General features: G+C 38.2%; 1 protein-coding gene across 5 annotated transcripts; it reads left to right on the forward strand.

Moving 5' to 3' along the window:
* Positions 1-1,971: 1,971 nt before the first annotated feature.
* LOC102236784 (1-phosphatidylinositol 4,5-bisphosphate phosphodiesterase delta-4-like) lies at positions 1,972-26,004 on the forward strand. 5 transcript variants are annotated; one of them, XM_023329170.1, is made up of 16 exons: positions 1,972-1,994; positions 7,230-7,277; positions 7,439-7,597; positions 7,796-8,024; positions 8,897-9,026; positions 9,116-9,347; positions 9,419-9,620; positions 9,957-10,101; positions 11,893-12,045; positions 13,398-13,565; positions 20,741-20,897; positions 21,016-21,132; positions 23,594-23,772; positions 23,880-24,012; positions 24,814-24,963; positions 25,282-26,004. In XM_023329170.1, the coding sequence occupies exons 2-16, from the start codon at positions 7,253-7,255 to the stop codon at positions 25,371-25,373; spliced, it is 2,271 nt and encodes a 756-aa protein (XP_023184938.1). In that variant the 5' UTR covers positions 1,972-1,994; positions 7,230-7,252; the 3' UTR covers positions 25,374-26,004. The 5 variants fall into 5 exon arrangements, with proteins under 5 accessions (XP_023184938.1, XP_023184940.1, XP_023184942.1 ...); XM_023329171.1 differs by lacking the exon at positions 1,972-1,994 and adding an exon at positions 7,091-7,117; XM_023329172.1 differs by lacking the exons at positions 1,972-1,994; positions 21,016-21,132 and adding an exon at positions 5,244-5,303.
* The last annotated feature ends 281 nt before the right edge of the window (positions 26,005-26,285 follow it).

Genomic DNA, 26,285 nt, shown 5'->3' on the forward strand with positions numbered 1-26,285 from the left:
CTCAGGTCCCCCTTTTGGAACAGGGGGACCACCACCCAAGTCTGCCAATCCAGGGGAACTGCCCCCGATATCCATGCGATATTGCAGAGTCGTGTCAGCCAACACAACCCCACAACATCCAGACCCTTAAGGATCTCCGGGCGGATCTCATCCACCCCCGGAGCCTTGCCACCGAGGAGCTTTTAAACCACCTCGGTGACCTTGGAGAGCCCAACCCAGAGTCCCCAGGCTGTGTGAAAAATACATGAATTATTTATAAAATAGCAGTTTTGTTCAACCCTGTAACAACATACCAATCCCTCCTTTTTATAAATAATGGTTCAGTCCAATTTCCTCAGCACCCTGGAAGTGACATCACTTAAGTCTCTTCCTGGTCACACTGTAAAGAGATTTCAGTGATAATATAGTTTCTTGCCTATATTTGATTATTTTTTTCCATAGATCGTCATCGTCAAGCTCAACCTTTCAACACCGTTACACATGTAAATGATATTTATTGTTTGGGAAAAAGTAAAGAATGGTCTATGAAACATATATTAATTTCTTGTTTTCATCATATCATATGTTGCTCCATACCCTATGTCAAGAAAATCCGAGCTCATCCCACTTCCCCATGCTGGAGATTTTAGTTTAACAGTAATAATAAATAAAGTTATCTTTAAAATGAATCACTCAAGTGATATCTAGGCCCAACAGTAGACTTAAGTGTCAATAAAATAAATCTGGTTGTGTGTGTTGTTTTTGTCTCATGCAAACTTTGCTTTAATTCTACTTTTCTCTATCTAATCATAAGAAATCATAGTCAGTCAGAGAGAGTCATTAAACAGGAAAAGCAGGTTTCCTGGAAAAAGAGGAAGTTCCAGCCTGCAGATTTATAAAAAATAGCTGAGACTATTCCTTATTTTAAATCATGAAAGTTTAAAGAATGAAATCTAAACATTTTGGTAATTTGATAAGATTCAAAGTAAAATACTTATATTAATATTGGTTTACTTGTAATAATATTTACACGAACATTTGTGGGAACACTTACAAGAAAAACAAGTAACTGTAACTTTGGCATCAAATAATTAGAATCATGGATTATTCTTGGTTTCTTTTCAGAAAAACATCTGTAATAACTCACATTAGGATTATAATAAGTATAATTAATAAGTTATGGTTATAAAATCATAAATTAATGATAAATCAGAGAAGCTGAAGAAAATAAATGTGATAAGTTATGGTTATAAAATTATAAATGAATGCTAAATCAGAGAAGCTAAAGAAAATAAATGTGATATAAATGTGATTTTGACATTGAACTTGAAATGGTGTAAAAGGTGTAACTGCAATTAAACATCACTGATATGTTGGAGGTAGAGAGTAGGTGAAAGGTGAAAGGCAAGGAACTAACAGGAGAGCAGAGATGATCAACGCCTTATTTAGAGAGTAGGTGAAAGGTTGTGCAGGCAATGGACAGGAGGTTGAGCAACTCTGAGACATTAGCACAGACATCAGGACATAATGTCTGTAAGACAGTGATGGATATGAGATCATCTGTCTGAGCAGTCAGCCAATGAAACAAGCCCAGCAACAGTGCTAGCCAAAGAAACCCTATAAAAGGTGAGTGCAAAAGAGGAACCGTTCGTTGGATCCTCCGGGCAGCTTCGAGCCAAGATCGAGATGGACAAAGAACTCTGCAGCTGAAGAGGAGCTGGGGCCACGGAGCCGAAGACTGTCCTGCCATGGGGACCAACCCGTCTGGCCCACAACCTGTGGCTTCGAATCGCACTTCTCTCATCGGCTGGGTTCAGACCCCAAAGACAAAGATGAAGACAAAGGCAAAGACAAAGACAAAGAAGAAGAACTGGTGCCTTTTTTCCTGCCAGCACCAAGTCCTGTGTGACCTCACCATCCACGCGGAGAGGAGGCTCATCAGACCTGCGGAGATCCTGGCCTTCATCGATCGGCGTCTTCCTCCTGCTGCAACATCTTCATCATCATCAAGCCAGGTCTGGGGTTCGAAACGCCAAACTCCGTCCGTCTCTCTCAAAGGTTCCCTTTTTTAGTTCTCAGTGTCAGCAGTAGGGAAAGATAGACTAGATGATTGATTTTACTTATTTGATTATTTCTGCTACTGAATTAAGCTGTACTGACCCTTGCAAAAATGCCTTACTAATAAAATATTTAGCATAAAGAAAATCTAAAAGATGTTGTGGACATTCAGTTAATGAGTCACCTTAAAGTTCTTTGATGGTTGTAAAATAGCTATGATGTTTGATTCTGGAGAGGAAGAAGTGGAAAATGTTTTTAGGTTGCTGGTAGCCCAAATGTAAAAAACAACATCCTTGGGACTCGCCCGAGTTACTAAAACCTACCTGGTTCAATAACAAATGCAAGTTGTAAAATAGAGAACGAGCGACCGTTAACAGGTGTGCTCTGTGAAACTAGTTGGCTGTAGGCTGCTCAGTCTGGCTAATTCACAGGGGGAAGAAGGGTGGGACACCTGGATGTAGGCCGTTAAAAATCAGGTGAATCGTTTCTCGAAACCAGCTTAAACAGAGTTTACTTCAGTTCTGGACAGGGTAAATCCCAGCAGATTTAGAAAACTCAATTAACCCGTTAGAAGGAGAGCTGGTAGCACATCTCCCCTCTCAGAAGAGGAAGTAGAGAGTGAGAGAGTAGAGACAGAAAGGAGGGGGGGGGGTGTTGCGCAACAACACCTAGCTGATGTGGACTTATGGCAGCTTTTAGTGAAAATCGTCAACCCTGTAACAAAAACTGTTTTTTGTTACGAGGTTGAATGTGAATGTGTTCAACCCCGTTACAGTCTAGTCAACTTTTACACTGGATTCAACTCCATTACTTGACACATTGTTATGATTTTTTTTATAATTACAGCAAATATTAGACTAATATTTGTTGGACTATATGCAAAGTTTAAGATTGAGTGAAAAACATAAAAAAGCCTGATTACCAAATGTTTATTTTAAAGTGTATTTTCATGATTTATGAAAAGCGCTTTTACATCAAGTTGCCATATTCTACTTATCAGTCTAATTGTTATGATTCAAAATCAAATAAAATCTATTTACAATTAGTTATTTTAATAAAGGTACATGTGACCTCAAAGGAACTGGAAGAATTTGTTTAATTATAGAGTTATACTCATAGAGGAATCAAATTTATATCACGTAGAGCACTTCTGGATAGATGCAAACTACATCTTGTTGCTTGTACTTGTGACAGTGCAATGACAGTAAAGTTGAATTCTATTCTATTCTAAATTGTCCCTGTACAGGGTTGAATTTAAAGCAACCTCAGTGACAAAGAAATACTGTTTGGGATTTCATGCATAAGGTGGGGAAACATATTTTCTTGGAGGTTCTAAGAGTCCATCAATAGATGCAGTGATCAGAAACACAATTTTTTGTGGTATATTTTTTAGTAACCTGAGAGCCCAAAATGTACCGAATTCAGAGAATCACCCAACTACATTTTAGACTCCTGTTCTTCCAACCCAGAACAGGAATTAGACCAGAGGATACTTACTTATACTCATCTACCAATCCTGAATAGGAGCACCTAGTTTACATACTTTAGATCAACATTAGATTCTTTTTTGTTGTTGTTCTTTCCTTTGGTTTGTTATTTTGTTTGTATTTCCTTTTAATTCATGTAAAGCACTTTGTATTGCCTTAATGGTGAAAATGTGCTATATAAATAAAATTACCTTTACCTTTTCAAACTAAATATTTACGTTACAAATTTATTTTGAAAGCTAGATATATAGTCTGTTACCTATATATTCATCTTGTGAATTAAATATTTAGTTGGGAACTCTGACATTTATAAATGTGTGCATAACATGATGAAATTATGATTTTGAAAAATGAACACATTTATTTCTCTATGATAGGCTAAATTAACCTAAATATTTCTGTTAATTTTTTACTGTGTTACTTTACAAACAGCACTATTTTGTTTATCTTTAGCAGAAGGGACTATATATCCCATGATGCTTCAGAAGTACAGGCAGAAGGAGAAGAAGACTTTCATTAGAGAAGAGGTCTATTTTTTTTAGCTCCAACATTGTTGTAAATCATAACTATTATGTATGATTCATTCGTCCTATTTTATTCACCAGAGTTCAACTGAATAATACGTCTGGCTCCTTCTCGTCTATGGATTAGTTGAACATACACTTTGGAGAAGACATTTTAACCTATCACAGCTTTAACAAAATGTTTCTAAACCAGCCTTGTGTATGTGTGGGTGTGTGCATGAGCGCGTGTGTGTGTGTGCGTGCAGACCCAGTGATTACTTACTTCTTCACTGCTCCTTAGTCTGGCTTATTTTGGCAAAGAGTATATTATTATCTGATAATAAAGCTATTCTTTATTTTATAGCCTTCCGGAAAGTTAAATTTTAAACAAACTAAATGTGTATATTGGGTAAATTATGTCTTTTGATCTAAATTGAAGGTGACGCTTGGTCCATTTAAGATTATCATGAAGGGGATCTGTCCACTTTTGTCTTGGCTCAGTGTGTGTAATCTGAGGTGTGAAACTGAGCTCAAGCTGTGGATTATTGATGAGTCTCAACCTAAGCACGGAGCATGGCCGAAGCGAGAAAGGAGAATTCAGTCCAATGAAAAGAACCTGCGTCTGTGTGTGTGAATCATGTATGTCTTGACTCCACAGGGAATGCGGATGCTGTGAGCAGGAACTTATGTTCTTGTGGTGCCGTCCTTCCAGTCCTGAAAACTGTGCTGATCAAAATTTGATGAGCAGATCTTAGTAACCTGAGATGTGACAGAAAACATGGTGGATCACTGTGTGCTGGGGTTCCACTACTCCTGAATGGAAGTAAAGGGGTTGTGTGGTCCTCTAACACTGATCATGTAGAATGACAGGAGTAGCAGATTGTGATGAAACCTTTAAAACGCCACATAATTAATTTCTATTCTATTCTATTCTAAATTGTCCCTGTACAGGGTTGAATTTAAAGCAACCTCAGTGACAAAGAAATACTGTTTGGGATTTCATGCATAAGGTGGGGAAACATATTTTCTTGGAGGTTCTAAGAGTCCATCAATAGCTCTTAAGGCAACAGTTAGACAACTTACCAAACAGCCGACTGAACACTGAACCTCTGCTTTGTTGCAGATGCCAGAGAGAGAGAAAAAAATTGAGAGGGAGAGAGAAGGGGAGGGGGTAGGAGGGGTGACTCTGCTTTCCCATGTTGCTGCACACAGTGCAATGTGACAGCAGCAGAACTACAGGATCAGCTACTAGAATTTAGGAATGATCATCCAACAGGTCAGACACACGTTTAGTTTCTAAACATTTCTGTTTAAATTTTTAATTCTTATCATATGCTGGGTTTTCTACTTTTGTACATAGACTGGCTAAACTGTGAACAAGTTTCAGTTTTCAGCATTTATGTGTAGACTTCTGATTTCATTTTAAAAACAAAATTCAAGTTAAGTTTTTAATGTTTTGAACAGATAATGAGCCAGGATGCTAAGGTGGGCCCCATATGGGATAAATGAGAGCAAACAATATGGGTCCCAGAAGGTTTTGTCCGTGGTTTCCATGGTGGCCCTACATGGGTTTGTCCAGAGAGATTTTCTATCTGGGCCATTGTTGGCATATTGTTTGCCCTCACCTATCCCATATGGGGCCCACCTAGGTTTGCTGGCTGGGTAACATCAAACTTTTTTAGCCAAAAGTACCAGGTGAGTATAATTAAGTGCTTGATTTATATGTACAATTGAAACCAGATATTTACGTGCGTCGAGTAAAAAGACAAACAATTTTTTTTCTTACTGTTAGTCATTAAATCAGACCAAACGTTTCTTGTTCTAGCTTAGTTAGAATTACCAAAATTATTTCTATTTGCTAAATGCCAGAAAACTTGGCAAGAACATTTTTTAGAATTTTTTTGTAACATTTTTTGTAACTTCTCAGCAAAAGGGGTATATTTAAATTTAATTAGTTGGTTTATTTGTACAAGTGCAGCCTTTAAGCATAGTATTCAAAATGTTTAATACTATATGAGAACTATTTAGCTCCTGTAGCTAAATAGTTTAGCTATTGGAGCATGTATAGATTAGAGTAAAAGTCAAAGAAATGCAAAGCCATGCACCCAAACGATTATTCGGTTCATTGTTGCAGTGGAATGTTGTATCATCATTTTACACTTCGGATCTAGATAGTAGGATCTAGACTTCTGCATGAAACTCAGTGTGGGAAACAAGCAAATGTTCTGTTGCGATTCTGTAGATGATTCAACTTGCAGAGATGACCCGGTGCTGCTCTGGCTCAGTGTTGAGGTCAAGAGTGAAGGTGACAGGGATTTGAAAAGATTAGTCGGCTTAGGCAGCTTTTCAAAAAGTGAATGCAGTGAAACACAATGGAGTGTTTCACTCAAAGCAGTATCCACATCAGCTTTAACCGTCCCCCAAAGAGGCACAGGCTGAATATTCACACTGCAACTGAAGATGAACAGTGGTGGAACAGCAAACCCAGTTTGCCTCTGTTTTATAGAGCATAAAAGGTATTAATTGCATTAGTTACAAAAGGTGAACTAATGCACCTTATGCATTAGTTCACCTTTTGCATTAGTTTGCCTAATGCAAAAGGTGAACTAATGCATTAATAAAATAATTAATTATTTGAAAAATTATTTAAAATAAAGTAAAAATAGTCAGTTGATGTGGCTAGGGCGTCTGGTTATGACGCCTGCATGGTGAGGCGTTCAGGTCACGTTCCACTGGGATGAAACCCAGAAGCAATTGCTGCATCAAATTCTCCTCTGTTAGATCACAGACATTACAAAATAGTTTGCATTAAAGTAGTTAGATCTGCTTCCCTATTTAACTGGCTTTTATGCAAAAGTACCATCAGAAAAATGCTGCACATAACAACACAGATTGTCAACACAACCAAATGTCTAGAACAATGGTGGCACACACTAACAGAGACAAAGCTGCCATGCACTGACTGGTACCAGCAGGCTTTTTGACCACCACCAGCAGGGAAGGTGTGTGAAGTGTCTCGCCCAAGAACACAATGGCAGAGGGAGCGGGGATTGAACTGACAAACTCCAACCACAGTCACCATCACCAACAGTTAATATGCATATGTATTTGTAATCTACTAAAAAACCCTGTAGAATGTTTTATGAGCTTCATTTTTGTACTCTATCAGGTCTGTTACTCCCTGTTGTGTTCTTCTACTTAGATGGCTCTATAAGACAGGAGGAGATGGCTTCCACAGAGAGTGGGCTCCGTAAGTCAAGTCAAACTTCTAGTCCTCACATGATTCTAAGAAATTATGTTTAACAATAATGCATTTTATTGACTTCACTTACTAAGCATTCCTCTGTATGTGAATATTCCCAGGAGGACTGTCAGCTTATCTTAGCATCTCTGCTTTTCTTTTCTTCTCAGGTATTCAGGGGGATGAAAACCTGCAGTCCATGCTGGTGGGGACAGTTATGAGAAAAATTAAGTCTCGTACTTGGAAAAAACAACGATATTTCAAGCTCCAGGATGACTGCATGACCATCTGGTACAAATCCAAGAAAGCTGGCAAAGCTCACTCTACCTGTAAGAGTTGACAGTTTAACAATATTGCAGATGGTTGCAAAAAAAAAGGCAATAGTTATCTTGCTTTAGTCTGGTCATAGCTCTTGATCTTGGATCAAGAAAAAGCCAATTTGTGCTTTTATGTTACATTCAGATCTTTGTCTGTATATTAGGTCTGTGGTCTATCCACGTGATGCTTACACAGTGCTTTGTGTGCAGTTTCTATGAGGGATGTGGAGGTAGTGCGAGAGGGCCATCAAAGTGAAGTACTTCTCAGCATCGCAGACGAGTTCCCTGCTAACCGATGCTTCACGGTGGTGTTCCATGGTCGCAGAGGAAACTTGGACCTGGTGGCCGAGTCAGCCGAGGAGGCCCAGTCCTGGATCAAAGGCATGAGGAAGCTGATTGAAAACCTGGAAAACATGGGAGAGAGGGAAAAACTAGACCAGTATCCTATTTATCTATCTATATCTTATTTGGAGTTTGCTTATAAAGAGTTTCTGCATTTTGCCTCACTGTACATTGCCAAAAGTGCAGGGTCAGCAACTCATTCAGTTCATGAGTTCAAATCACTTCCGTGGTCACAGGAAGTGAAATCCAGCACCCTGGCTTGAAGACTTCTTTCAAAAATATTTGAAAGAATGGATTGCTCTCAAGAGTTAAGTAAATTCAAGCATGACAAGTTGTGCAGTAAATTCAGTAATTAAATGTTGCTTCTAAAAATCACAGGGCCAACTACTGGTCTCAGCAAAAAGGAAGCAATGACAAAATACAGCAATTTCAAAGTTGAAGGATTTGGTCATGTGAAATCCCAGAGTTGGAAAAAGGCATTCTGATAAACAAATCTGTGCTTGTCAAGAAATTGGTAGAATGATTTTGGTGGAAGGGTATTTGGTTGATTTCCAGGGGTTGGCGTCAGTGCCTTGTTTCCAGTAACAAGAAATCCAAATATGCTAAAGCATAATTAGGAATGTTGGACAGTACTATGCTCTTGACTATGTGGGAACTGTTTTAGGGATGGTTTCTCCCTGTTCCAAATTCAAGTGTGCACCGATGAACTCCAAAAGAAATTGATGTTGGGGTTGTTATGGAGGAACTTGACCTCAGCTAAACAGAACACATTTGGACTCAATTAAGGAAGATTGTGAGATCTAGACTTTTGTCTCCAAAACGTTTTCACAAACCTCACAATGTTCCCATGGAGGAACAGTTTTCCTTATAAATTTATAATAATTTCCAAGAGTGATGCTTGGTATACAATTTCCCCAACTAACTGGACAAGAACACAGTGACTGTTGCTTCTTTAAGCACGATTCTCAGATGGATAGGTGACTGGTTCCAAAAGGCTGACAAGAACAACGATGGCAGGATGAACTTCAAGGAAGTGCGAGATCTCCTGAGGATGATGAATGTGGATATGAATGAACACCATGCTCACCGTCTGTTCACAGTGAGCCTTTTGATAAAGACCCAGGGTGTGGGTCTGCAATGACTGTGTTTTTGACAGTCACACCCTGATCATTATTTTCTTTTCATCAGATGGCAGATAAATCACAGACTGGTGCCCTCGAAGGGGATGAGTTTGTCTTGTTCTACAAGATGTTAACCCAGAGAGAAGATATTTTGAACATTTTCCAGGAGTACTCATCTGATGGTCAGAAGTTATCCCAGAGTGACATAGAGGACTTCCTGAGAAAGGAGCAGCTGGAGGATGTTGATATCCAACACCATGCTCAAGAGCTAATTAAATACTATGAGCCCTCAGATACAGGTACACACTAAGGAATACATGTTGTCTTTGCCTTACAAACACAGAGCTGATTAATTCTTGTTGCATTCCAGCAAAACAACTGAAGGCTATGACATTTGATGGCTTCTTGATGTACCTCGGTTCTGCTGAAGGCTCTATCTTCAGTCCAAAGTGCAGGGGCATTTTTCAAGACATGACTCAGCCGCTGTGTCATTACTTCATCTCCTCCTCCCACAACACATATCTGATGGAGGACCAGCTCAGAGGACAAAGCAGTGTGGAAGGATACATCAGGTAGCTCTCAAAAGTCTCAAAATGTAGTGTTGAAAGGTGGAAAGGCTGAAGAAATCTTTTTTTAATTGTACATTTGTATCACATGAAGTGTAACAAGATGCTGTGATATTAAAATGTGATGAGATTTATCATAAAATTAGAGTCACAGTGACCTTTCCCTTAACCTTAATTGTCCACCTTTTTATGAAAGCTTTGATGTCTAAATGCTCTAAGTTGATTAATTCTGTTTCATTACTCTGATATTCGGATTAACAGAAGAGATAAGCTCTGTAGAAGAGCTTTTTTCTGATTAACATGACCAAGTGGTTAAAAGGTGGATTTGTTGTCATTGTTTAGGGCTCTTAATCGCGGCTGCAGGTGTGTGGAAGTAGACTGTTGGGATGGTGCCAATGGAGAGCCCATTGTCTATCATGGACATACATTCACCTCTAAGATCCTCTTCAAGGATGTGGTCAATGCAGTGGGAAAATATGCTTTCAAGGTAATTATATCTGTCATATATGTCATGTCATGTTGATGCAAATATTTGGCTGACTGAAATTATGTTGTGCAAAAATATGCTTCCATGTAGCTAGGTTAAAGATTTAATACTATGTCAAACTCATAGCTCCAATTTATAACCCTTTCCCACCAGTATGTATTCTATCTGTCTTACTTTTCTATGATGTGTGAAGATATGCATCTCTAAGTGAATAGTGTTCCAGCATTGCCTTCCAATAACTCTGATGAAGCAGCAAATGTAAAAAGGTTTACAGTTTTTGGTTTAAGCCTTGTGATGGTGTAGGGTGGAACCACTCTTACTAGAAAAATAAGGTTGTCAACATATCTGGGCAACCTCATTCCAGAGAGATATTGAAATTAGATTTTGTAAACACTTTGTATTGCCTTGTTGCTGAAAATGTGCTATTTAAATAAAATTACCTTTACCTTTACCTTTGTAACCAGTAATCTCATATCTTCATAGTCTGGGACCAAACTATTAGTCATTGTGTTAATTTTCACCCCCACTAAATGGGGTTTATCACAAATTACCTCCAGAATCTAGGAGAAAAGGCCATTCAACACTTATGAATTCAGTTAGGGTGTGCCAAAGGGACAAACGCAATCACATTGACTGACTTCCAACAAATGCTGGTTGAGGAATGGTTGGTCATCACACAGAAGTGGGTGACCAACATGGCGACCAGCATGAGTATGAGGTTCCAGGTTGTTGGGTTGTGTATGGCATACCAACACACTACTGAGTCCCCTGTTTGTTGGGTGAGTATCATGTTCAAGGCGTTAAAGTATGAAGTCAAATTTCTTTTAAGTTATATTTGATATATGGAGCATTATTTTCATAAACTGAAGATTGCCCATTTCAACCTTCAGTTGAAATGGACAATTTGTTGACTATGTTGTGCTATGAAATGGCAGTATATGGCTTTAAAACACATTATACGGTCACCTTAAACTAATAAATTGTTAAATTGATAATATGTCGATCTGCAATCATCCAAACTAATAAACAACACTAACTGACGTAAAAGCAGAATAAGCTGTTTTTTTCCCTTTGACGGAAAAGAGAGGGTAAGGTTGTGCAATGATATACAACAGATAAAGTGAAAGCAGTGGCCAGAAAAAAAAGCTAGCAGAATTACGTTCATGACAAACAGTATTTCAATCCAGCAGAACATCCTGGCTATGTAACCGCTTGTGTTTCAATGTTCAGGCCTTACAGTAAACAAGACAATGTTGTGCATAGTTCATGAGTGGAGGTCACAGTTTTGAGAACATGCTGTTTTTCAAGCAATAATAGTACTTAGCTCACCCTGACATTATTACGTCGTATTCTGTTTGAGTGTGAATGAAAGATTGTCTTTGCATTTTTTCGGGGTAAATATTTCACAGAAAAAGAGTAGGAACATTTCTTTTGAGGGCTTAGTTTCTGTGTATCTTAGAGTGCTGAGTGAATAAGTGTGCATGGATATCCTGTTTTGGTCACATGGTTCTTCCTTTATGCCACCTTGACTTCGCATTTACTGATGGATCAAACTGTAACCCTTAAAATGATAACGCTACAATGAGTGTTTTTTCCGACAATGAGTGTTTAAACTGAATTTAGAGCTAGTTTCTGTTAAGAAGTTGCTAACACAGAACTAGCTGTGCTAGCTGCTAGTTAGCGGAAAGGAGCAGCTTGGAAATTTAGCTTGGGAAAGGTCTATAGTTTCCATTTATGGGTTTGCTCTCCTTCTTTTACACTCTATGCTTCCCCGTCTTTTCCCTTCTCCAGATATCAGAATATCCAGTTATTCTGTCAATCGAGAACCACTGCAGTGTTGACCAGCAGAGAGTCATGGCCCAACACCTCAAGCACATTCTTGGGGACAAGTTGCTTAGAGGCATGTTGGATGGCAGGGCCCCAGTAGGGCTTCCATCTCCTGAGGTGAGCGATCTACCACTGTTGTTTAGGGAAATTTTAGGCAGTGTAGATGTTCCATGGCTGGGCATTAAAACGTGTAGCTGCAAGATGGTGCATGGATAGTGTGTTGGTGTAGTCTAGTTCAAACAGAAATAGTGTAATCTATTCTACTTCCTGTGTAATCAGAATTTTAACTTGCCTATCTGAGAGCATAGGATATATGCAGCTAACCCAGGTTTTTGCTAAAGTGGGTTGGTTCACTTGTTTTGTTTTGTTTGTTTCCTTAGTTTATTGTTCATTCCAAGTCAGTAAGAAATCAAATACAACACAATATAATGTAATTTCTTTAAACTTGATAAGAAAAGAGAACTAAATACAGAAAAAAAACAAATATTTAAGTTATATCTAAATTTAGAGATAATTTGTCAATATCTATCCATTACTTTAGCTTAAATTGTTCATTATTTATATTATACATTAAAATCACTATAACCATCACTTGTGTAGAATATGGTGGTGTCATCCTAAAATATTAATTATTCCTAATGATTTAGATACAGTACATCAAATACATCATTGATATATATATATATATATATATATATATATATATATATATATATATATATATATATATTATACCTATAGTCAGATGCATCAGTCCTTGATATAAGAAATTTTCAATGTCAAGTATTTTTTCCTATCAAACATTCTAATTTCTTTGTTAATCATGGACATTTTATATCTGTGTTGTTTTTTCGCTATTTTCACTAATTTGATGGATTGAAGGTTTATTTTTTTATTGTATGCCAATTTAAAAATATCTAAAAATATATCAAATTCACAATCCACAAATTTTCTACATACTATAAACAGTATTCTAGTCCTGTTCTGTTAAGTCATGGTAAAGTAGCTTAATAGTACATGTTTACATATGGATTTTTGAGATGTTTTATGGTAATTACAGTTGTCATCATATTATGCAATGACAGGAAGATGGTCAGTTATGTCCCAAATCATAGGCCACTGATATTCATAGACTCCATAATTCACTGAAATCAGTTCTTGGGAATAATGTTTCAGGATAGCTTTATCACAGAAGTTGTATCAGGTTTTTTGTCAAAGGTTTACCAGGAGCTTATAAACATACTTCTCTAGTCACATATCAGAGTGATTGTTACAGCAAGCAGTAATTCTTAGCTTTATCATGAAATTAGTGAGTTTTCCCAGGTGATCTTGTCTATATTTAAAATTGATCCCCTAACAATTTAATCTCCTTCGATAATAGCATTTTCCTCTAAATTCAACAAGAATTATTGAAGACACTGCTTACAAATAGCACCAGAGTCCATGTCTCAGGATTGTATCTTTTTCAGGAACTTAAAGGGAAGATTCTTCTGAAAGCAAAAAAAATTGGTGGTTTAGAGGAAACACTCAATGGGACTGTTGAAGACTCGCTGACAGGAGAGGTCAGTGATGAAGATGAAGTAGCAGAAATAGATGAAGAAATTCTTCATCGTGAGAGTATCCGGCGCAGAGTAAAGGTGGGTTTGCTCACATGTTCAGTTTCTGTGTCTTAGACCCAAACTGTCTTTTCACAGTCTGATAATCCTGGCTCATCTACTCTCAGAACCATCTGTTTTATTAGATTTTAAGCCTCTGTTGAGCTTTTAATCAGGAAGTGGTATGTGATGAATGAATTAAACATTTAATAAATGAAGGTAATCCCCAATACATTCACCCTGTTTTGATAAAGGACATCAAAATAATTGATTGCTGTCTGGCCCATTATATTTCCTGGACTATTTTAATGTTTTCTATAAATTTAGTGTTTATAGAAATTGTGCTTTTATAGAAAATTTATTTTTAAAGCCCATGGAGTTCCTTGTCAACCTCTTTGTATTGGAATTTCCCACATCTTGTTTCAAATTTAAATTCTTGTAACAATAATAAGCCTCAGTGGATTTTATTGAAGTTTAATAAACTTCAATAAAATTGAAGTTTTATTGAACTTTGTGAACTATAACTAATTCACATTTTTTCACAACAATTTACACAAACGAAAATGTAAAAAGTCTGGCATTCATTTATAGTTAGCCCAGTAGCATCATGTTAAAGTTCTTCCGAAGGAACACAAAAACTTGTGAGAATTGATGGAGCTAAATCCAGGAGAATCTTTGATGAAAACCTGCTACAATCTGCAAAAAACCTGAGACTTGGGTGGAGATTTACCTTTCAGGACAATGACTCTAAACATACAACCAGAGGTACAATGGAATGGTTCTGATCCAAGCACAGTTATATGTTAAAATGGACTAGTTAAAGTCCAGGTCTATCAAATTCACATATGACAAATAAAATACACTAAAATCTTTGGAAACTCATAAAATGAAAAAAAATGTTTGAGTTGGTGCATGAATAAAGAAATTAAAAGGTTAAATTCCTAAAAGCAGAAATTAAATTAGATTAAACCAAGTTCTATTGTTGCATTTAATTATAAATATTATTTCCACATTGGACCTGTGGGAACCCCCCACCCCCAAAAACAACAACCTACTCAGCATCCATGTAAAGAAGGTGAATGAACAATTGATAAGTCATTATCTCTGTGCTACAAATAAGTGGGGGTAGAGTTTGTGGGGGGTGACAGGCAGGTCAGACACCCATCCATATACACAGACTCAAAACTAGAAGCAGTATAAAGCAACAAGTTAACCCAAAAGTCAAGTTTGTAGACTGTGGCAGGAAGTCCCAGTACCCAAAGAGAACCTAGGTATGCACGGAGAGAACTTGCAACCTCTTCAAAGACAGACCTCAAGCTGGGATTCCTTCTTGCAAGGAAGCAGCATGAACCACTATGCCACTGGGTAAAGCCTCCCTACCCTTCATGAAAAATAAAAAAGGTTTGAAAGCCAGGAAACAGAGACAGGCTGTTACATGTTGTGATCAACTTTCACACTGGTGACCCACAGAGGCAGAACAAGCTTTACTCCAGCCTATAACATGTGACAATATATTCAGCATAACCAAAGAAAGAACCACTGACAAGCTAACCAAACTATAACAACAAAAATAACAGGCACCTTAATCTTTCAGACTTAAATGTCTTAAACATCTAGACGCCATCTAGAGCTAAGACGGTGTCTGGTAAGGTAAAGCTTTTCTCCTGCAGAAAGGAAGACACAATACTTTGATTACAGGTTTGAAAGAGAAGGCTTACCTTCTCTTAAAAGTTTGTAAGTTTGAATAACAGTGCTAAAAAACATAGTATAATATTCAGTTCTTGAATCTCTTATTTTATCTTTAGGTTCTCTACTGCAAAGAACTGCAGTAGAGTTCTACTGCTTAAACTTTGGGACTCTTTGAGTCCCAAACTCACTTACTCAACTTGCTTTGTTAAGCTTTGGGTAAAAGCATTTGAGCGGACACAAATCCACTGAGCACTCACAGTCCTGTTTGGTAAAAAGCATCAGAACAAAACATGAACTGATATTGAGACTTGTTAGCACATTCCTCAGAGGTGAGGCTTTGGACAGTGACATAAGCTCCTCAGTGTCTCTGTTCATGGTTTAGGTGTCTGTGTCTCTGTCTTATAGACGGGTGAAGGTGATAGTGCAGGTGGAGGGCAGGAATGCCCTCCCAGATTGGCTTTCATGTGAAAGCAGCCAGGAAGGCAGGCATGCATACAGAGGTGCTCCGACAGTCTCACTGTGCAGAACCTTTGATCTGAGCAGCCATGACAGGAACCATGCCGACACGCCTCCTTCACATTGCAGTGGGATATCACTTCCACTCACCATGGGATTTGTTTTCAGCATAAGGGTTCAAGCTATCATGTGATTGGACTGAAATAACAGTCAGGTTATGTAAATGCACAGCTAGTTCATTGGTATAATAGAGAAACCTCATGCTGTGAGAGCGATTAAACTTCAAAGTTGGGACATCAGACAGGATGGCTTTGTGACATAAATATTCACATTAGATTGAACAAACTGGACCTTTACAGGACAATGCTTCTCAGAATCTAGAACTAAGTATGACAGAGAATTTGCAGAACTCACTTGAAGAAGGTTGTGGACTAGAGATGCCTGACAATCTGACAGATTTGGGTTTTGTAGGAGTAGTGGACAGATATTACCAAGCCAAGAGAGAAGTTTACACATTCCTGCCAAAGAAGGCTGAAACATTAAAACTAAATCAAAAGGTGTTTCAACCAAGTATTTGTTTAATGACAGGAACATGCATGAGTTGTATGGGTTTTTCACATTTTCCCTCCATATTTGCTTCTTATTGAGTTGAATAGTATGTTTTAGTCAAAGAATTTCAGTTTCTTTTTGTTTATGTTTATTAGCTTGGTTTTTAGCTGTCAGTTTCTGTTCCACCATGTGCTCTTGTGTTTGTCTATGAAATAAAGAAATATTTACCACAAAAACCTTATGAAAGGTGAACTTTACTTTTCTCTTTCTGCAGATATCAAAACAATTCTTAAGTCTCGCACAGCATTCCACATATAAAGGTCAAAAAACTGTATGGAACCAAGCTATCTACTTTACTTTCATTTTATTTCTGATCTGTCATGCACCGCTTTTCACATCATTTTTCAAGTATTTCCACTAGCTGGCGTATTCACAAAAAACATACTAAAAGCAGATCTTTTCCGGTTAAGAAAACATCTAAATATACAAAAGGTATATATTAATCATACTCAATAATTAGAACTGTTACAAAATGACAATTTTGTCTCTTGCATAAATGTTTCCATACGGAGCCCTCCAGGGGACATGGGAATTTTTTTTCTTTTGCGTTCCTTTGCAATAATCTACTGATCAGTTCATGCGGCATAATTGAACACTGTAAGCCTTTCTTATGGTGGCCGACATACTTTCTGCTTTAATATAAGGTTATGTAAGGTTTCTACATGAATGTCAATATTTCGTTGTGAAATATCTGAAGTTTTATATCTTTTTCTTTAGGATAGAAAGGCACCACAAACCTATGATATAAACAGAAACTTTCCGTAAGTAGGAAAGAAATAAAAATACATCCTAATTTTGACTATTTCTGAGTTATTATCGTGGGTAATAAGTCATCTGACAGTTTTAATTGCGTCTCTGTTGTGTTCGTAGTCTGAATGGTTTAAAGGCCGTTTTCATGTTCAGTTCCATCTCAACCTTAACATACATAAACATGCAGTGAATAAATCGAGTTTCAATCAGTTTTTTTGCACTAAAGACTTAATAATAATAAACACGATTTATTATTATGAAACACCGCAAACTAATGATGGTAAAGGGCCGCACTGGGTTAACTCGGGGAATCTCATCTGTCCGCGTATCAATCAACTCCAGGCCACTTCTTTGTTCTGTCACAATTATCGATTTATTCCATTTTGATCGTTATGCTCCAAACTTCACAAGGACTGACCACCCCGATCACCCGCTTCCTCATACACACAAAACCAGCTGGCCAGTAACCTTCCCATTCATACTTGATGACGTCACGCCCACATCGACACGCCCACCACCTAGGTGTTAAAGTCGCCTGCTCCTGTCATATCAATAATTACTTATTTTGTTAGAATATGTTCTCATCTTAAATTCTCCTTGAGTTATTTTGTGTTATGTGTCCATGTTTTCTAATTTACTTTGAAAGGTATAGCTGCAAGTTCTGTATCCTGTCACTTTTTGTTTATGTGCATGTTGTGCTGTTGTTGTCCACTGGGGGCAATGAGAGTTGCCCCCAGTTCGTGTGTGTAGGCAGCACTGTTCTAACAAACAAAGAAGTGAAGAAGTTGATAACCTGAACGTTAGCAATAAAGTGAACACAGCTATCTAACGAAAAGAAGTGGGGTTCATTGCGAATATGATTACTGAACAAGAAAGCGCAACATTTTTCATTCATATGGCTCTTACAGAGCAGTGAAAATGTGTTTATTATTATTAACTGTTTGGTGCAAAAGCACTGATTAAAAACCCTTTTCTATACTAAAGAAAAATATATAAAATGTCAGATATCTCACAAGGAGATATTGGCATACATGGAAAAACCTCACATACACTTGTATTAAGGCAGAAACTACCGCGCTCACCATAAGAAAGGCTTACAGGATTCAATTATGCCGCATAACTGATCAGTAGATTATGGGTTCTTTGCACCTGCCGCGCTGACGTCACAACCGCATGCGCAAATGCGGCTCTCTTTTTCCTTGAGTTACCATGACAGCTAGAAAAGACAAAGTCTTATTTCAGACGCAAATAAAACAATACTATGAACATTATTGACTTCCTAATATAATGGGCTTTTAAGTTTTCATGGATTTCCAAGCGGTCCTGAATTAAGAAGACGGTGGTTTGTAAATATTCATAGCTACCAGTTAAAGCACAATTTACAGCCTTCACTTCACTCCGGATCAACTTCTTCAGCCTAAAGAAGAAGGTTAAGGAGCCTCCTGTGTTATTTCCATGGAATCACTTCTGTATTCAGCCTGAAAGAGTTTATGGGAATGAGAGAACAGACCAGAGCCAGACAGCCGAGCTACTGATCCGCCTGTACACACTGCTGTAAACGCCGTGCTGCTTCACAAGAAACATGCAAAACTAATAAAGCGAAATAACACGGAGACCTTAAGGAACACGGCCATATTTTTCTAAAAGCAACAACTGAACCTGAACAGTCAGCTGAACTAGAACTCTGACACCAGAGCTGCTCTACTGTTAAGCTATGGGCTTGTTGTGCTTCCTCATGCTTCAGAAGCAAAAAGCCTGAACCGTAAAATCCCCGTTACTTGGTCTCTGACACTAACGACAATAAACGCAGGTAATATACTTGAAAACAAGGTAAAAACATTGTCCGTTAATGAATGATGAAAAATGTTTAGATACTTAAATAGCACATTTTTACAAGAAAAATGTCTAGCATAAGCTAAAGCTAATGTTAGCCACAAAGTTTAAAGAAAGTAAAACTCACCTTCGTATCTGTGTACAACGAGGCCTACATCTTAAAACCTTTCTCCAGCTTACTTGTCAGGGCTTCGGATCGATGTACATCATTAATTGTTACCTTGGACAAGCCCTGCAAATACCGAGTGTAAAGAGCCTTTTGCAATAGATCGGAAAAGATTGAGCCGCTTTTCCCTGAACGCGGAAGCTGAGTTGCAAAGAGCCCATTGCGAGGGAACGCAAAAGAAAAAGAAATCCCATGTCCCCTGGAGGGCTCTACATATGTGGAAAGTTTGTAAATAATTGACCATAGTTAAATTTCAAACCCCTGGCATTTTAACTGTGGCATGTAGACCAATCACAGTGGGCCACTGCTCACAAAAGGGGCAGTGCTCTGCTCCCTTTGTGAGCAACGCAGTGATTAAAAGCCATATACACTGCCTGGCCAAAAAAAAAGTCGTCACCAAAAATGGTCACACTCTAATATTTTGTTGGACCGCCTTTAGCTTTGATTACAGCCCGCATTCGCTGTGGCATTGTTTCAATAAGCTTCTGCAGTGTCACAAGATTTATTTCCATCCAGTGTTGCATTAATCTTTCACCAAGATCTTGTATTGATGATGGGAGAGTCTGACCACTGCGCAAAGCCTTCTCCAGCACATCCCAAAGATTCTCAATGGGGTTAAGGTCTGGACTCTGTGGTGGCCAATCCATGTGTGAAAAAGATGTCTCATGCTCCCTGAACCACTCTTTCACAACGTGAGCCTGATGAATCCTGGCATTGTCATCTTGGAATATGCCCGTTCCATTTGGGAAGACAAAATCCATTGATGGAATAACCTGGTCATTCAGTATATTCAGGTAGTCAGCTGACCTCATTCTTTGGGCACACAATGTTGCTGAACCTAGACCTGACCAACTGCAGCAACCCCAGATCATAGCACTGCCCCCACAGGCTTGTACAGTAGGCACTAGGCATGATGGGTGCATCACTTCACCTGCCTCTCTTCTTACCCTGATGCGCCCATCACTCTGGAACAGGGTAAATCTGGACTCATCAGACCACATGACCCTCTTCCATTCCTCCAGAGTCCAATCTTTATGCTCCCTAGCAAACTGAAGCCTTTTTTTCTGGTTAGCCTTAGTGATTAGAGGTTTTCTTACGGCTACACAGCTGTTCAATCCCAACCCCTTGAGTTCCCTTCGCATTGTGCGTGTGGAAATGCTTTTGCGTTCACAATTAAACATACTCCTGAGTTCTGCTGTTGTTTTTCTTCGATTTGATTTGACCAAACGTTTAAGTAATCACCGATCACGATCATTCAGGATTTTTTTCCGACCACATTTCTTCCTGGAAGACGATGGTTCCCCACCATCCTTCCAGTTTTTAATGATGCGTTGGACAGTTCTTAACCCAATTCTAGTAGTTTCTGCAATCTCCTTAGATGTTTTCTCTGCTTGATGCATGCCAATAGTTTGACCCTTCTTAAACAGACTAATGTCTTTTCTACGACCACAGAATGTTATCTTTTGCCATGGTTGTTTAAGAAATGAGGAGTTACTCATTGCATCAGCTGGGGTTAAATAACTTGTTGCCAGCTGAAAGATAATCGCCTATGCAGTACTTATCCAATAGGAGGCTTGTACCTATTTGCTTAGTTAAATCCAGGTGGCGACTTTTTTTTTGGCCAGGCAGTGTATTTTTCTCTCTGGTATCAAAGTAAAAGTAAGCTGCGATTTACTGTTACAGTTGTATTTCTATCATTTGTTTCTGTCCATAGAAGTCAAAGCAGCGTTTGTCTAAAGAGCTGTCAGACTGTGTGGTCTACTGCAAGAGTGTTCACTTCAGGAGCTTCAAACATGCCCGCATCCACTCCAAGTTCTACGAAGTGGCCTCTTTCACAGAGTCCAAAGCTCGCAAGCAGCTACGAGAGGCTGGTTAGTTCCATCCATCCATCATAAGTATCATACATTTTTCATATTTAGCATTGATGTCTGCACAAAATAGCTTTGTTTTTGTGTTGTTGTGAATTGCACTGGATCATTTCCTTTCCAGGAGCAGAGTTTGTGCACCATAATGCCCGGCAACTGACCAGGGTATATCCCACTGGCTTCCGAACTGACTCTTCCAATTTCAATCCCCAGGAAATGTGGAATGCTGGGTGCCAAATAGGTGACTACAACCCAAAGATTACTGGTCCTGATCAGACAAATCACACAATGTGCTCTTCCTGCTATGTATTTGCTTATGGCTGAACTGGGTGCAATTTTGTATGATGATATCTTCTGCAGGACTTTTATTCCTAGGGTTCTGTACCAAGGTCTTGTGAAGTATGCACAAGAACTAGCCTTTAAAGGAATCTTAAAGGGATCCACAATTAGTTGAACATGTTGGCCTAAAAATAGCTGTTTGTGATACTTGAAAAAACTCATTCGTTTTTAAAAATTTGTATCTTTTGTTATGTTTTTCACCCATGAAGGTCGCCATTTTTTCACCTGTGCAATGCATGATGGGTTGATAATGCAGTTGGGTTCGTACTAGAATCTACAGAGTAAACGCAAGAAGGCTAACTGTACTACAGTTGTTGTTTATCATATTGCTTTTAACCAGTGTAAATTTAGACAGTATCACACTGCGTCGCTGTTGGCTGTAATTTGAAAAAAAAATAATCAGGTGAGTTTGGATTATTTCTCACATTAAAAAAAATACAAGCACAGGAGAGAGCCGAACACAACTTCCGAAGGACATTTATGTCCTCAACATTTTTCTCCAGAAGATTTTGAATCATTTGTTCGAGTTGCTGGCTACCAAGGGAAAGTCACTGGGCAAAACAGCAGAGATAGGCAGCACTGGGAACTATTTTAAATGATAACGAAGCTATTGCCACCGGTACTGACTGTGAAACCAAGGACCCGACACTGGACTGAAAACTGGACCCATAAACAGCTGTTACCGGACTGGACGTAGAGCTACAGAACTACTTACCCGATCACAGTCCAATCAAGGGTATGTTCTGTTGACTGTTTCATTTATGATTCATTGTTTCTTTTATGAAGCTGAAGGTGACGGCAGCAGCACAAACACCAGCTCCTTCTGCCAACGTTTTCCTCTTCCTCCGTGTGGTCCTCTTCATCTTCATCGTCTCTTGTGATTTCTGCCTTTCCATCGATTTTAGTGTGCTCTGGTTCAAATTGAAAAGGCTTAATGACATGATTCATTGCTGTTTTGGCTGGGTGGAGCTAGTGCAGTCGGATCAAGCATACATCATTTACCCAGAATGCATTGCAGTGTAAACTACATGGCAACGTAGGTGTGACAATATTTTATTAAAATTAATAAAAACTAAACAGCCTACAGTATTACTGTATTGTTTTCACATCTAAAATAAATATTTCTGAAATAAATCTATTGTTACAACTACTAGCGGATCCCTTTAAGTCCCTATTGAACCATTAGAGTATTAACCACCATAAAACTTGAAAACACACTCAAAAGAGAGCACTGTTTCCCAAACTTGGTTTTTATTAGTCAAAATGTTGATTTCAAACTGGCTGCACAGACCTTACCTGCAAGGTGAGGAGTCTGACTACTGACTTTGCAGTCTGACCTTTTTCAAACTGTCTTGCAATCACGACCAATTTCTTTCAGACTGACACCAACTTGACTGTTTCTCGATAAATGCCTGAGAACTCTGTATAAGCTTGCCCAACAATCCAGTAAGGATTTGATGTTAATCAACTGAATTTCTTTCAACATGATGAAGAAATGTGGGACAAAACCAAAATGATAATCTAGTGTCTCAGGGATCAAAACCTTTAAGATCCATGTTAGGAAGCTTTTCTGATTTTAGTTCAAGTGCATTTAGCATTTTTCACTAACTCAATGCATAATCTCAATACAACCCTCTGAAACAGTGCTGGGCGATATAACAAGTATATCACACTCTGAAATATGATAGTGATAGATATGGATAGTTCACTTAGGTTCCTGTCCACATTTTTATGAGTTAATTTTAAATTTAAAAAAACATTGTGCTGCTCTTCCAGTCACTGAACATTGCTGCAACGCTTAGCTCGTTTGTGTGTTATTATACTGTCAACTGCTTTTGTTCAGTTTTTGTGTGTTTTTTGCTAATACATTTGTGGGTCTTCTCACTTTTGCATGGTCTAATGATTAATCAGAGGGATTTGTATTTGTCTCATATCATGGGTTGCAGTGTATTTTTGCATGATGTGGAAAACAGCTGCAAAATGTGTTTCAGGATTGGAGTCTGAGATTTAAGGGTTGAACATAATTATAGTTATGAAGCACACATTTTAAACATTGTAGTACAAATATTATGTCTGGTGTTAAATACAAACTACATCCTGATAATAATTGTGGGCAATATCATCCAGCTATACTTTGAAACATAATTTTTTAATTTAAGGAACTTCATCATTCCAAAGAGATATCTTGTAATTAAATCTACAAACAACAAAACTCATTGATTTTGGGGTGAATAAATCAGAATTTCTCAAAATGTTGGTCATGACAGCCTCGTTCCACCTTGTAGTCAGTTTGGATCAACTTTATGTAATGTACTGAGAATTAGAATGAGTAACATCATACATTTTGTCACTTTTCCACCCAGTTGCACTGAATTTCCAGACAGCTGGAGAGGGGATGGATTTAAATGATGGCCTGTTCAGTCAGAATGGCCGCTGTGGCTACGTCCTGAAGCCAGCTTTCATGAGAGACAAAAATGACAGGTTTGACCCTGAGCTGCCTCAGAAACGAGATGACTACCAACCCATCGTCCTTACCATTCAGGTCCAACCCACCTAAAAGAAACAATGATTTTTGTTCTCAGGAGTTGGCTTCATAGGCTGCACAGAATCCTGCATTGACTGCATGTGTTTTACTGCAATCTCATAAAGGTGATAAGTGGCCAGCAGTTGCCTAAAGTCAACATCAAAGAGGATTCTATAGTGGATCCTCTAGTCAGAGTGGAGATCCATGGAGTTCTGATGGACCAGGCCAAACAGGAAACCAGACACATTGAAAACAATGGTATGACATGTTGAGCTCTACACTGTTCATATTCCAATGTGTAGCATTTACATGACCCTACTGCTAAAAATTCAGAACTAAGTATTTGTTAAAATTTTCTTTACATTTCTATGTTTCATAAGAACATGTTATAAAAAAACAAAAAGGAAAGAAAAAATGATCCTGCATTTAGACTAATTGGAAAATAAGTTATAAAAACAAACAATTTTCATTAGACTCTAAACCCAAAATCCTGTAAAGTTCTTCAAAGCCTATGGACTTTTTCACACTTTGTGTTTTACTTTTAATATGTTATAGAACATTGCAAAGCAGTCCATAGTTATAAATGGAATGAAAGTGGCTCATGTATAGAGAATGTCTGTTCACATCAGTTTTCAATTCTTGCCACAGATTCTCCGTTGAAGTTAGGTCTGGACTTTGATTAAGCCATGCTTTGTACCTCTGAGGCCTTAGAGAGCAGGAGGGTTTATATTCAGATTACATCACACACATGGACTCTGTTTACTATAGATGATGACTGGGGGTAATTGGTTGGATTTTACTCCAAGATATCATTGTAAAGGGAACTAATTATACATTGTATTTGTAAAATAATAGTGGAAAATCTCGTATCAAGTTCTTTCCAATTTGTGTTGGTTGGACACATAAAAATCATTGAAGTTTGTGCTTTTAATCCAACAAAAAGTCTAAACAGAAAAGATGTGAATACTTTCATTAGGTGCTGTTTGTGCAATAAGACATTTGTTCCTCAAAAGCTGAGTGATATGTGTTGCAGAAGATACCAGTTGATTTGTTTTCCAGGATTCAATCCCCTGTGGAATGATACTCTGCGCTTCACCATCCACACACCTGAACTGGCTCTGGTCCGCTTTGTGGTGGAAGACTACGACAAGACATCCAAAAACGACTTTGTGGGGCAATTTACACTCCCACTCAGCTGTATGCAAAAAGGTAGATCTTTTTAATCACCTTGTTCTATCCTTCCTCTTAAATTGAAGAACAAAAGGAGGAGGGGTTACCATCAAATGTGTTATTGTATGAAAAATTCCAATGTTATTTTTCCAACCAATTTTGCCAATATTTGGTAATGTGAAGGATTTCCAACAGAGAATAATAAAGTAGACAAAGCACGGTCTGCCTGAAGGGTTATTAGACACAGTTATTCTTCCTAAAGATGGATGTTTAAAACAACTTAAGTGTTTCTGTCAAACAAACAGCTGTTTCCACTCCTGCTACCTAATGTCCGTGGTTTGGTTCTGTGTTTTTTAGGTTATCGTCACATTCACCTTTTGTCCAGAGACGGAACCAGGATTTCTCCCTCATCCTTGTTTGTTCATGTCAGGATCACAGATCTGGAATGACCTGAAAGGATTTTCTGCAAAGAACAGCTTTCCACATTGTATTTAATAATGGAAGTCCATTTATATTTGTCTCATAAAGCATTAGATTAAATGTTAGTATTGCAATATTCTTATTTGAAGTGAATCGAAATTTTATGCCAAATGTGAAGTGATTCTAAAGAGCTGATGCAAGGATGGCTGCTCTCCATCTTATAGTGTGTGCGCAGGCGTGTGTGTGTTGGGTTGTTAGTGACTGCATGCATGTGGATTTCTGCTGTTCTTGTTTATTGTGCTGTAGTGGAGAATGTGCCACCAGATATCTGAGTCAGGAAATTCCCTCCCTTGCTTTATGTATCCGTCTGCATTGCTCCTGTCTTCAGTTCGGCTCCTACTGTCATGATGGAGTTCTTACACACACTTTCAGTGGACAGCATTTTTCCACCTTCTCTTTGAAGCACATTGGTCTGAGTTGAAGCTGAAGTGAGGAACTCCTCACAGTTCAGTGTGTGTACATAATACATAATTGTGTGAATTTATTTTTGTATTTATACCATGATATTTATAGCAAACTGTAAACCTTTTTTGTTTGTTTTGTATTGGACATATTTTCATTGAGCACAATCAGGAAGAAATAAAAGACTTACAGACTGTACATTGAATAGTTCCTTTTCTTTATAAGGTGAGCTGCAAATTTTATCATCCCTGGTGATGTCACTGTTATCTTGTCACTATTAACCAACAGGGCTTGAAATCTCTCAGAAACAGTTCTGGGTGACAGTGAGACCCTGAGTCTCAGTCAGTTTCAGCTGATGAATTAAATGTAAAAAAAATAATTAAATATCCTTTCAAATCCTTAAACAGAAATCACTATTGTCCATATTCCTGCTACAATGTAACTAATTCAAACATCTGAATCAGCCTTTCATTATATGC

This window comes from Xiphophorus maculatus, chromosome 24, assembly GCF_002775205.1.
Source record: "Xiphophorus maculatus strain JP 163 A chromosome 24, X_maculatus-5.0-male, whole genome shotgun sequence".
NCBI classification, from domain to species: domain Eukaryota; kingdom Metazoa; phylum Chordata; class Actinopteri; order Cyprinodontiformes; family Poeciliidae; genus Xiphophorus; species Xiphophorus maculatus.